The sequence below is a fragment of the Carcharodon carcharias genome, chromosome 10 (assembly GCF_017639515.1).
Source record: "Carcharodon carcharias isolate sCarCar2 chromosome 10, sCarCar2.pri, whole genome shotgun sequence".
Taxonomy (NCBI): Eukaryota; Metazoa; Chordata; class Chondrichthyes; order Lamniformes; family Lamnidae; genus Carcharodon; species Carcharodon carcharias.
Window position 1 is genome coordinate 126292424 of NC_054476.1, and position 13627 is coordinate 126306050.

Below are 13627 nucleotides of genomic sequence, written 5' to 3' on the forward strand. Positions count from 1 at the left end.
GGAAACTGAATTGGACTAGCCACATAAGCACTGTGACTACAATAGCAGATCAGAGGCTTAGAATCCTGCAGTGAGTAACTCGTCTCCTGACACCCCCCCTCCCTCCGCAAAGCCTGTCCACCATCTACAAGGCACAAGTCAGGAGTGTAATGGAATACTCTTCACTTACCTGGATGAGTGCAGCTCCAACAACACTCAAGAAGCTTGACACCGTCCAGGACAAAGCAGCCCATTTGATTGGCACCATATCCTCAAACTTTCAGTCCTTCCAACACTGATGCAGTGTGTACCATCTACAAGCTGCACTTCAGAAACTCACCAAGGCTCCTTAGGCAGCACCTTCCAAACCCATGTCCACTACCATCTAGAAAGACAAGGGTAGCAGATACATGGGATCACTACCACCTGGGAATTCCCCTCCAAGCCATTCACCATCCTGACTTGGAAATATATTGCTGTTCCTTCACTGTCGCTGGGTCAAAACCCTGGAACTCCCTTCCTAATAGCACTGTGGGTGTACCTACATCACATGGAATGCAGCAATTCAAGAAGGCAGCTCATCACCACCTAAAGGGAAATTTGGGATGGGCACCAAGTGTTGGCCTAGCCAACCAGCAGGGAGACGTTTAGAACCATAGAACCATAGAACACTACAGCACAGAAAAACAGGCCATTCGGCCCTTCTAGTCTGTGCTGAAATATTATTCCGCTAGTTCCATTGACTTGCACCTAGTCCATAACCCTCCAGACCCCTTCCATCCATGTATCTATCTAATTTATTCTTAAAACTTAAGAGTGAGCCTGCATTTACCATGTCAGATGGTAGCTCGTTCCACACTCTCACCACTCTGAGTGAAGTTCCCCCTAATGTTCCCCCTAAACCTTTCCCCTTTTACCCTAAAGCCATGTCCTCTCGTGTTTATTTCTCCTAATCTAAGTGGAGCCTACTCGCATTTACTCTGTCTATACCCCTCATAATTTTGTAAACTTCTATCATATCTCCCCTCATTCTTCTACACTCCAAGGAATAAAGTCCTAACCTGTTTAATCTTTCCTTGTAACTCAACTCCTTAAGACCCAGCAACATCCTTGTAAATCTTCTCTGCACTCTCTCAATCTTACTGATATCCTTCTTGTAGTTAGGCGATCAGAACTGCACACAGGCCTCACCAATGTCTTATACAACCTGTCATAACATCCCAACTCCTATACTCAATACTTTGATTTATGAAGGCCAGTATGCCAAAAGCTTTCTTTACAACCTTGTCTGCCTGTGACGCCACTTTCAGGGAACTATGTATCTGAACTCCCAGATCCCTTTGTTCCTCCGCACTCCTCAGTGCCCTACCATTTACTATGTATGTCTTACCTTGGTTTGACCTTCCAAAATGTAACACGTCACACTTTTCCGCATTAAATTCCATCTGCCATTTTCTGGCCAATTTTTCCAGTTGGTCCAGATTTCTCTGCAAGCTTTGAAAGCCTTCCTCGCTCTCCACAACGCCTCCAATCTTAGAGTCATCAGCAAACTTGCTGATCCAATTCACCACATTATCATCCAAATCATTGATATAGACAACAAACAACAATGGTCCCAGCACAGATCCCTGAGGCACACCACTAGTCACAGACCTCCAGTTTGAGAAGCAATCATCCACTACCACTCTCTGTCTTCTCCCACACAGCCAATTTCGAATCCAGTTTACAACCTCTCCATGGATACCAAGTGTCTGAACCTTCTGAACTAACCTCCCATGTGGGACCTTGTCAAAAGCCTAACTAAAGTCCATGTAGACAACATCCCCAGCCTTTCCTTCATCTACTTTCTTGGTAACCTCCTCAAAACTCTACAAGGTTCATTAAACACGACCTACTATGCGCAAAGCCATGCTGACTATCCTTAATCAGCCCTTGGTTGTCCAAATAAGTATATATCTGATCTCTCAGAACACCTTCCAATAATTTACCTACTACTGACGTCAGGCTCACTGGCCTGTAATTGCCTGATTTACTTTTGGAGCCTTTTTTAAACAATGGAACAACATGAGCTACCCTCCAATCCTCCAGCACCTCATCTGTGGCTAAGGACATTTTAAATATTTCTGCCAGGGCCCCTGCAATTTCTACACTAGTATCCCTCAAGGTTCGAGGGAATATCATGTCAGGCCCGGGGGATTTATCTACCTTTATTCGCTGTAAGGCAGCAAGCACCTCCACCTCTTTAATCTCTATATGTTCCAAGAAACTACTGCTTGTTTCCCTTCCTTATACACTATGCCAGTTTCCTGAGTAAATACTGATGCAAAAAATCTGTTTAAGATCTCCCCCATCTCGTGAGGCTCCACACATAGATGACCACTCTGATCTTCAAGGGTACCAATTGTGTCCCTTACTATCCTTTTACTCTTAATATACTTGTAGAAACCCTTTGGGTTTACCTTCACATTATCTGCCAAAGCAACCTCATGTCTTCTTTTTGCCTTCCTGATTTCCTTTTTTAGTATTTTCTTACATTTCCTATACTCTACAAGTACCTCATTTGCTTCTTGTTGCCTATACCTGCTATACACCTCTCTCTTCTTCTTAATCAGATCGCCAATATATCTTGAAAACCAAGGTTCCCTATGCCTGTTATCTTTGCCTTTAATCCTGACAGGAACATGCAAACTCTGCACTCTCAAAATTTTGCCTTTGAATGCCTTCCACTTACTGAACACATCCTTGCCAGAAAACAACTTATGCCAATCCACTCTTCCTAGATCCTTTCTCATTTTCACAAAATTGGCCTTTCTGCAATTTAGAATCTCAACCCGAGGACCAGACCTATCCTTATCCATAATTAGCTTAAAACTAATGACATTGGTCACTGGACCCAAAATGTTCACCTACACATACTTCTGTCATCTGACCTGTCTGGTTCCCTATTAGGAGATCAAATATTGCATCCTCTCTCGTTGATACCTCTATATATTGATTTAGAAAACTTTCCTGAACACATTTGACAAACTCCAAGCCATCCAGCCTTTTACAATATGGGAATCCCAGTCAATATGTGGAAAGTTAAAATCTCCTACTATCACAAATTTCTGTTTCTTACATCGGTCTGCTTTCTCTCTACAGAATTGCTCTTCCAATTCTCCCTGACTTTTGGGTGGTCTACAATACAACCCTATTAGTGTGGTCACACCTTTCCCATTCCTCAGCTCCACCCATATGGCCTCTGTAGACGAGCCCTCTGGGCTGTCCTGCTTATGCACAGCTGTGATATTTTCCCTGACTAGTAATGCCACTTCTCCCCCTTTCGTCCCTCCCCCCTATCACGTCTGAAACAATGGAACCCCGGAACATTGAGCTGCCAGTCCGGCCCCACCTGCAACCAAGTCTCACTAATAGCAATAATGTCGTAATCCCACGTGCCAATCCACGCCCTAAGCTCATCTGCCTTTCCGACAATACTCCTTTCATTGAAATAGATGCACCTGAGAACATTTCTATCACGTATGGACCCTTGATTTCTGTCTATACATGCATTCCTCACTTGACCTTTATTCTCCTCCACCTCACTATCTGCTCTAACACTCTGGTTCCCCTCCCCCTGCAAATCTCAAATGCCCCGGAGCAGCACTAGCAAATCTACCCGCAAGGATGTTAGTCCCCCTCCAGTTCAGGTGCAAACTGTCCCATCGGAACAGGTCCCACCTTCCCTGGAACAGAGCCCAATTGTCCAGAAACATGAAGCCCTCCCTCCTGCACCATCTCCTTAGCCACGTATTTAGCTGTGTTATCCTCCTATTTCTAGCCTCACTAGCACGTGGCACGGGTAGCACTCCTGAGATCGTAACCCTGCAGGTCCTGTCCTTCAACTTAGCACCTAACTCCCTGAACTCTCTTTGCAGGACCTCCTCCTTCTTCCTATCCATGTCATTAGTCCCTATATGGACCACGACATCTGGCTGCTCACCCTCCCTCCTGAGAATACTGAGAACTTGGTCCGAGATATCGCGGACCCTGGCACCAGAGAGGCAACAGACCATCCGGGATTCTCGATCTCTCCCACAGAACCTCCTATCTGTCCCCGTAACTATCGAATCTCCTATCACTATTGCTCTCCTCTTTTCCCTCCTTCCTTTCTGAGCTGATGGTCCAGCCTCGGTGCCAGAGATGCGACCACTACAACTTGTCCCTGGTAGGTCGTCCCCACCAACAGTATCCAAAACGGTATACCTATTGTTGATAGGAACGGCCACAGGAGTGCTCTGCTCTTTCTGTCTATTCCCCTTCCCTCTCCTGACATTCACCCAGCTGCCTGCCTCCTGACTTTTAGGGGTGACTGTCTCCCCGAAACTCCTGTCTATTACTGCCTCTGCCTCCCGAATGATCCGAAGTTCATCCAGCTCCAGCTCCAGTTCCCTAACTCGGCTTCTCAGGAGCAGCAGCTGGATGCACCTTTTGCAGGTGTAGTCATCAGGGACAATTGTGCTGTCCCTGACTTCCCACTTGCTGCATTCGGAGCACTCAACTGCCCCAATTGCTGCCTCCGTTACCTACTCCTAATTTAATTAAAGGACTTTACCTGCCCCTACCCCACTGGGAGCAAGCTCGTCCTCAGCCTCTGCTCGCCTAAGCCTCTCGAGCCAAAGCCTCAAAGTTCCACTTCTTCACTGGGCCACTCACACGCTGGCCGCTCCTCTTCAGCTTCCCCTCCTTTTATTTTCAATCTCTGTGCTCTTTTTCAACTGACCTGCCTTCAAGATCCACGCTCTTTTTCAAATGTTGAGTGCAAGAGTCCTTCTCCTCGATTCCCTCCTGAGTCGTGGTGACTGCGCTGACTTCTCCCAGAATGCTTCAGTCTTTTCCCCCTGATTCCCATTGACTCCAGTTTTTCTAGGGCTCCTTGGTGCCACACTCGGTCAAGTGCAGCCTTGATGGCAAGGGCAGTCACTCTCGCCTCACCTCTAGAGTTCAGCTCTTTTGTCCGTGTTTCAAGCAAGGCTGTATTGAGGTCAGGAGCTGAGTGACCCTGGCAGAACCCTTGGATGAATAAATAAAAATTATCCTATTCTCTCAGTATATCTGCCTCTGTTGTATCTGTTTTTATGATTCCACCTTCCATACCAGTGCTCTCGATATGTCTTTGTATTTTCTCATCATGGTCAATAGAACCATCCATTTTCTTCTGGTCTCAACCGCTTTTCCACTCCCCCAGAACCACAATACAGTTCCCCCATCTTCATCTCACTTTCTAACAGCCTCTACATTCAATGGATCATTTTCCATCATTTCCAGCACCTCCAACTTGATGACACCACCAAACGCATCTTCCCCTCATCTCCTCGTTCAGCTTTTCAAAGGGACTGTTCCCTCCACAACACCCTGATCCACTCCTCAATCATTTCCATCACCCCCCTCCCATTCCTATGGTACCGTCCTTTGCAAGTGCAGGAGATACAACATCTTCCCATTTACCTCCTTCCTTCTCATCACTTAAGGCCCTAAGCATGTCTTCCAGGTAAAATAGCAATTTACTTGTACTTTTTTCAATTTAGATTGGGAAACTGGTTTGCAGAACACCTCTATTCATTCCGTAAGCATGACCCAGAGCTTCCAGCTACCTGTCATAATAATCCTCCACTCCACTCCCATGCTAAGCTCCCTGCCCTCCGGCTCCTACGCAGTTCCAATGAAGCTCAATGTAAGCTTGAGTAACAGCACTGCCTCTTTCGATTAGACACTTTACAGCCCTCCAGACTCAACGTTCAGCATAAAAATTTCAAATCATAATCACTGCTCCTATTTTTTCAGACAGCAACAGTTGGTAATAATTCTGTTTTTCTCATGTTGGCCTAGCCAGAGAAGCCCACATCCCTTCTTTAGACACATCTTTTTTTTCCTGTACAATTACCATTATCCTTTTGCCATTTAGGCCAGGATTTTACAGCCCCGCAGTGGCGTGTCTCCCCCCAGCAGATGCGGTGAGCCATTTATATCTCCATTCAGTTTGGCGGGGCCGTAATATTCTGCCGGCTGGGAGGGGCCATAAAATCTTGGCCATAATCTTGCCTGCCTTCCACCCTATCTCAGGTCTTCCATTTTCTTCTTTCCTCCCCGCTCCCCTTTCCCTGCCTCTCTCTTCACTTGAAGTCTTACATTTCTAAATTTTCCCAGTTCTGATGAAAGGTCACCAACCTTAAACCTTAGCTCTATTTTTCTTTCCACAGGTGCTGCATGGCCTGCTGAATATTTCCAGCATTTGTATGCAAACAGTGCAGCCTCTCTGATCCCCCATCCACTTATTGTAAAGGACAGAAGGAGAATCATTAGTAGTTGTGATTTCCTTTGTATACAATTAAGCAGAGTCGCAATACCAGGAATAGTCTCACTTGTGGCCTTAGCTCCAGAAATAGTTTCACTCTGTTCTCAAACCCAGGGATAATCACACTCCCAGTCTCTGCTATAGAAGAAATGGCATCTTTCCCAGTGTTTGCTCTGGGAGGGTTTTACCCCCCATTGTCAGTTAACAGAAAAAAAATCCTGCTTCAGCCTAGAAGTTGTATCCTTCTTCACTCTATTCCAGCTTTAACTTCATCAACCTGCTCTGGTTTTTCCTATGGTTCCATTTCCTATTCATCTGCTATTGGGATTCTTTAGAAAATTTCTAAATTAATCATTTGATTGTTTGGCTGAAGCTGCTGGTGTCCATTCTGTGTGTATAGGCTCAGAGGATGCTCTGGGCAGTCGGTTTGTATACAGTTCAGTAGAGGCAGCTATCAAAATGGTGGACAGAGCATATAAAAAGACCAGAAATGGGTGAGTAATTACCTCAGTAACACTGGCCTCAGGCTAAGCAAATTAATTTTAATATTTAAATGCATTTGTTAAATCCAATAGTGCTGCTCACAGATGAAGAGAAGATGTGTGCTGCTTTGAAGGCATACTGTGTTTAACTGTGTTTCTATGTTTTGAGATCCATTCTGCTGTTTGATATTAGTACAAATTTTCGGTCTGATCTCTATAGAAATTAAACATGGCTGCAATTAACAGAGCATGGGTTTGGGAGGGAACTGTGGACTGGGAAGAATGATTGGCTGGGAAGCAATAGGTGAGGATTTAGGAAGAACTGGGCAGCTTATAATTGGTCTGCTTACCAACTGTCAGGGAGCATTTAGAAATCATAGTTTAAGACTTGGAACATTCTTGCAGTAGGAGATATGATATCCCAACAATGTAGCAATCCCTCAGTGCTGTACTGAATAATCAACCTGGGCTATTTGTATCCATGATCACCTGGTTGATAAGAATGAACCAAACTATCTGCTATGTGATCTAATGTCTACAATCTGTTATGTTATTTGGTCTTTGCTATTTGTTCCGTCATGTTTTCAATTATTTGTTTCTGTTATGTAATCTGTTATTTATGATCTATTATCTATCATGTTACCTTCTGGCATCTGTTATCGTATCTGCTATCTATTGTGTTATCTGCTGATTTGCCCGATCTGTTTTTTGCCAACTGTAATTTGATGTCTTATATACTACTAGTTATCTCCTCTCTGTGATTTGATATCTGTTGTTTTCTGTTATCTGGAACATTATGTTGTTCGATTTCTGTGATGCTATTTGTAAGCACTTTTTCTTTCTGTTCTGCTATCTTTTATTTGCTGCATTTCATCTGTTATTTGCTGAGGGATGGTATTTAACAGGATGCCCAGGGATTGGTGCTGGGAATATCATTTTTATTCATTTATATCGATCACTTGCACTCAAAAACCCATTGCAAATTGGTCAAATGTGCAAATGGCATTAAACCAGAACAGACAGCAGGGCTGAAGAAGACAGCTCAGAAATTACAGAATGAGTTGAACAAAATGTGCAAATACACTGAAAAAGGCATTAAATTTATTACAGACAAGGATATAGGAAGGAAAATTGGGCCACGCAAGTAGCTAATTGACTAAGGTTGAAGTTGTAGTTGACAAACACTTCGGAGTCTTAGCAGAATGAAGGTCAATCAATGCAGAGAAGCAATCAAAAAATCCAATGGAATGTTAAACAATGGGATGCAGCTAAATTAGAATGCAAATCAAAGTCATAATCAGCTGCTTTGGTTTCCTTGAGCATTGTCTACTGCTGGTCACTGAGACACAAGGTAGATATTCAAGATTTGTAAACAGTGCAGAGAGGGGTCATGGGATTCATCCTCAGTGTTAGGATTCTGTGTTAGGAGGAAAGACTAGAGATACTTGGATGTTTCAATCTTGAAAAGAGGTAGCTGAGTGAGGGGTGATCTTATAGAGATATATAAAATTATTAGCAGAACAGAAAAGATATATCCAGAATCCTACATGAAATTAAATTGTGAGAGTAGGCCAGTGGTATACAGATTAAAATTCTTAAGCAGTAAATTTAGACCTGATATCCAGGAAATTCTTCTGAAAAAGAGAAGCAATCAACACATGCAGTGCGCTTGGCAGTAAGGTATTGGTGAAAGTCCTGAAGTCATTTAATAACCAAATAGATGCTGCAAGGCAAGGAGGGCACTTTAAGGTCATTCTGAATGGATGGACCAAGATGGGCCAAAGAGTCTTCCTCATCTGTAATTACTCCATCTTGTGATCTGTTATTTGTTACTTGTTAACTGATATTTGTTACAGCATCTTTATTTTGTTCTTTACAACGGTATAGAACACTTTGGAACATTACTCTTTATTAAAAGATCTGTGATTATCTGCTATATGATGTTTCACTATTTATTATCTGTTGTTTTGTCTGATAACTGTTATAAGGCGATTGATATTTGTGGCCCTCCTTTATTTCAGCCAAAAACTGAAGCTCACTAAAAGGACCTTTACCTCAGCTGACCTCCTAGCTTACTTCAAGCAGCCTATGGCAGAGACCAGAACTGTGGTGAGATCAGCAGAGTACTTTGAAACTGCACTGACTCTCATTAGCCGCAATGTCAGTAAAGTCCACAGATACTTACTCAATGCAACAGGTCAGTTTGGAAAGAGGTTTGACTGCACAGCTGAAGGGCATGGGCTCTTACACATGATTCCTCACACCGTCATATTCTGATTTCAAATGGTGATAGAATGAGAGGGGCTGTCATCCTTACCCTCACCTGCCAGCTGCTGGATGAAAGATGGTACTATCACCTACACTGGCAGATATCCCCTGCCCAGGAATGGTCTGTTCCTCACTGTTTTTTCCTTCGCTAAAACACAAAGCTTCCACTCAGGGTCGGAGCCCTTATTTCTGACTCTGATCAGACAAAAAAAAATGCCCTCTTACCTTCCTCCTGTTTTCTGGGCAATCTTCCAAGGGAGGATCCTTCCAAACTCACTCAGCGCAGGAAAACTCAGAGACATCAGGGAAGGGAAACCGCGCAGAAACCACACCCCCTTTTTACAGCACTAGCTGCCATATTCTGGTAGGTGAAGAGTTCAAATGTACCAAAGCTTCTTTGAAAAGCTACAGAGAGAAGGTAAGTGGGTAAGGAAGTAGGGTGGGAAAGGTAAGGAGCTAAGCAGGTAAGGGGATAGGGTGATTAAAGGAGCAGGGTGGCAACTGGGTAGGGTGGTGAGGCCAGGTCAAGTCAGGACAGGGGACAGTCAGGGAAGGAGTTGGGGGCTAGGGGGCAATTGTGATGATCGGGTCTAGTTGGGTCGGAGGAGGCGGGGGGTCAGGCGGGAAGCAGTCAGGGCATCAGCGGGGAGCTGTATGGTGAAGTGAGGTGAAGTTGGCTGGGGAGGGGTCGAAGGCAGTGGATCAGGCAGGAGTTGGGTGGCAAGGTCAGGTCAGTTCGAGTTGGGGGAAGTCAGCGGCGGGGAGTTCAGGGGGGGTTGTCAGAGGGGCGAGGAAGGTGTCAGTAAGGGGGTTGGGGGAGGTCAGTTGTGCAGTTATCCAGGAGTTGGACTAGGATTTTTTTGCCTAACATTTCCTGGGTAAATAAGTCAGAACTGCCCAAAGTCACTAGGTCTAATTCAGCATTGGAGACTTTTCTGGAGGATCTTGGAGTAGGGGAATTGCCAATCGGAAATTCAAACTTCCCGGCAATTCCCACAGAGGCATTGTATTAGGATTTCTGAAAGGTCCCGTAGCGCACCTTGGGGGGGTAGGTCCAATCTCCAATGATCCCAAAACCAAAGGATCTAAATCTTATTTCTGAACATAGCCGAGACAAACCCAATCCCAGCTCAACTGAAATATTCCCAACAGGAACAATGTATTCAGTAATAGGAGTACGAATCATAATAGACTTGTTAGTTGATGAATTTGCCAACTTGCATCAATTAAACAATATATGACATGTACAATAATTGACATTGGGTAGAGCAGTCATATTCAGTTTGGAGTTTAGCTTACTACAGAACCTTGGTGGGCATCATTTTTTCCAGAGGTTATAATTTTCTCATGACTGTGTGTATCTTGCAGATCTATTAACAGAGAGGGACCTGGGCACCATATTGCGGATCATGGGTTGCTCAGCTACAACCCTGCCCACAGTATGTGAGGACAACTGTTGGTCAAATCGTTACAGGACTATCACCTCCAATTGCAACAACAGGTACAATCTGATGAAGCTGATGAGCTGAAATCTGCTTCACTTGAAGCACAGCCTTGAACTAATTAATCAAACATCAAAACTAGACTGAAGTATGGCTTTATTTAAGGAATAAATCTTAGCACAGAATCACAGAATTTTAACAGCACAGAAGCAGGCCATTTGGCCCATCGTGTCTGCACCTGCTCTCCAAATGAGCATTATGACCTAGTGCCATTGCCCTGTCTTTTCCCCGTACCCCTGCACATCGTTTCAATATCAAGATTATTTTCAAAATCAAAATAGTGGACATCCACAGTGGGAAAGTACAGCATGTGATATGGAACTGAACTATACTTACCATGTATTATACAATATTCACCAGGCACCGGGCCACATATCTACCAGACACTTAGTAATACATCAGTGTAAATGGGGTGGTAATCTTGGTCAGATTAATAGGGTTGAAAACAAATAAAGACTGCTTAATTAAATTTAAAGCTGTAGAGATTCTGGATAAATACTTTAAATAGTTAAGAAATTAGCTGGAGTAGAATACAGTGAGTACTTATTAAAGGATTTATGGTCATCTTGAAACTGAATCCAAGTTTAATGTGAATTAGAAACAATACTTCCTCTACCAGCAAACCCTGAGCAGCTCAAAATGGCATAAATCCTTTCTCAATGTATACTACTCCAGACAATTTCTCATACAGAATCCCTAGAGTTTTAAGTTTAATGAAATAACCTTTATTTGTTTTTGGACCTATTATCCTGATTACCACCTCAGTTATATTGAAGTGTTAACTTAGTATGTGCTGTGTGAGCCTCAGTGTCAGGTTTCATTTTCAGATGATACCAAACTTGGACAGACTATAAGATCAGAGGAATGCATCTTAGAAATTACCAAATGAAGATGACAAATACATAAATGGGCAGACCAATAACAAATAAAATGTGATGCTGATAAGCATAAAATATTGCAGATAGAATGAAATGTACTCCATAAATGGTGTTGGAATAGCCCAAGACGAAACCAAAAGGGGCTTTGAGCCTTGATGTTCAATATGTCCAGAGCAGCAATCAAGGTTAATAGAATACTTAGCCAAATGGCCAAAACAGCAGAGTACAAAGTCAGGGAAATCCTGCTCAAGCTGGACACTACTCTGATCAGATTACTCCTGGAGTAGTGATTCATGCTAGTCAAAGTAAGTTTATTACTGACTTCAAGGAATTCTTCTTATACATAGAACAAGGACATATGAAGTAAACTTCCCAGAAGAGTAGTGGAGACAAAAATCTTGGAATCTTTTATGACCCAGGAGGAGGTATTATTTAACCTGCCTCTACTTAAAATTGATAAGCCAGCAGGACCAGATGAGGTCCGCCCAATGGCACTGAGGGAAGTAAGGGTGGAAATTGCAGAGACACTGGTCATAATTTTCCAGTCCTGCTTAGATATGGGGGTGGTGGCAGAGGACAGGAGGATTGCAAATGTTACAGCTTTGTTCGTAAAAATGGTGCAAGGATAAGTCCAGCAATTACAGACCAGTCAGTTTAACCTCAGCGGTGGGGAAACTTCTGAAACGATAATTTGGGACAAAGTTAATGGTCACTTGGGCAAACATGGGTTAATTAAGAAAAGCCAGCAATGGTTTGTCAAGGGAAAGTCATGTTTGACTAACTTGCTTGAGTTTTTTGATGCGGTAACAGAGCAAGTAGTTGAGCGTAATGCGGTTGATGTAGTCTATACAGCCTTCCAAAGGGTATTTGATGAAATACCGCATAACAGACTTGTGAGAAAAGTTAGAGCTCATGGAATGAAAGGGAAAGTAGCAACATGGATACAAAATTAGCTGAGTGATAGGAAACAGAGTAGTGGTGAACAATTATTTTTTTGGACTGGAGGAGGGTTTATGGTGGGTGTTTGGACCCCTGCTCTTGCTGATATATATCAATGACCTAGACTCTGGTGTACAAGGCACAATTTCAACATTTGTGGATGGGACAAAATTTGGAAGTATTGTGAACTGTGAGGAGGATAGTGTAGAACTTCAAAAGGGCATAGACAGGCTGGTGGAGTGGGTGGACAAGTGGCAGGTGAAATTTAACACAGATTCATTTTGGTAGGAAGAACATGGAGAGACAATGTAAAATAAAGGGTACAAATCTAAAGAGGGTGCAGGAGCAGACCTGGGGGTATATGCGCATAAGTCATTGAAGGTTGCAGGGTGAGTTGAGAGCGTGATTAGTAATGCATACGGCATCCTAGGCTTTATCAATATGGGCATAGAGTGGAAAAGCAGCGAGGTTATGATAAACCCGTAGAAAAGACTGGTGCAGTCTCAACTGGAGTATTGCAATCAGTTCTGAACACCACACTTCAGGAAGGATGTGAAGACATTAGGGAGATGCAGTAAAGGTTCACAAGAATGGTTCCAGGGATTAGGAACTTCAATTATGTGCACGGATTGCAGAAGCTGGGGTTGTTCTTCTTGGAGTAGAGAAGGTTGAGGGGATTTGACAGGGGTATTCAAAATCATGAGGCATCTGGACAGATTACATATGGAGAAACTTCATGCTGGTGGAAGGATTGAGACTAGAGGACACTGATTTAAGGTGAATGGCAAAAGAAGCAACAGTAGCACAAGGAAAAACATTTTTACGTAGCGAGTAGTTAGGATCTGGAATGTAGTGCCGGAGGCCAGAGTTTTCGCACAGGTGAGGCTCTCCATCGAAGCGAAAATGGCGTTGGAGGCCTGAATCTGGAGGCCCTGCCCCTGAACCCAGCCTCCACCATTTTCACATGAAATTTGCACATCCGTGTTTCACAGGGCCATCTGCACATGTGGTGTTCAGTCTGACCTGGTGTTCACAAGGATGGAGTGGGAAATATGACGTGTGCACATTAGACCTGGTAGGACAATGTCTAAGCTTATTGGAGTTCTTTGGAGAGTTAGGCTACCCTTTTGGAGACGAAGTGGTTTTGGTCCCAGGACATCTTTGGGAGATGTCCTTAGGGTTTGCTAAAAGTTGAGATGAATGTGTTTAAAAAGAGGATAAACTCATTGCAACTATCAAGCTGAC

At 43.6% G+C, this 13627-nt stretch overlaps 1 protein-coding gene across 2 annotated transcripts in view; it reads left to right on the forward strand.

The window, feature by feature from the left end:
• LOC121283119 (eosinophil peroxidase-like) overlaps positions 1–13627 on the forward strand; it is a 59734-nt gene that overhangs the window by 13686 nt on the left and 32421 nt on the right. For both annotated transcript variants that reach the window (XM_041197247.1, XM_041197248.1), the window contains exons 3-4: positions 8817–8992; positions 10432–10564. In XM_041197247.1, the coding sequence (XP_041053181.1) occupies positions 8884–8992; positions 10432–10564 (242 nt within the window). In that variant the 5' untranslated portion in view covers positions 8817–8883. The remainder of the gene's footprint in view (positions 1–8816; positions 8993–10431; positions 10565–13627) is intronic.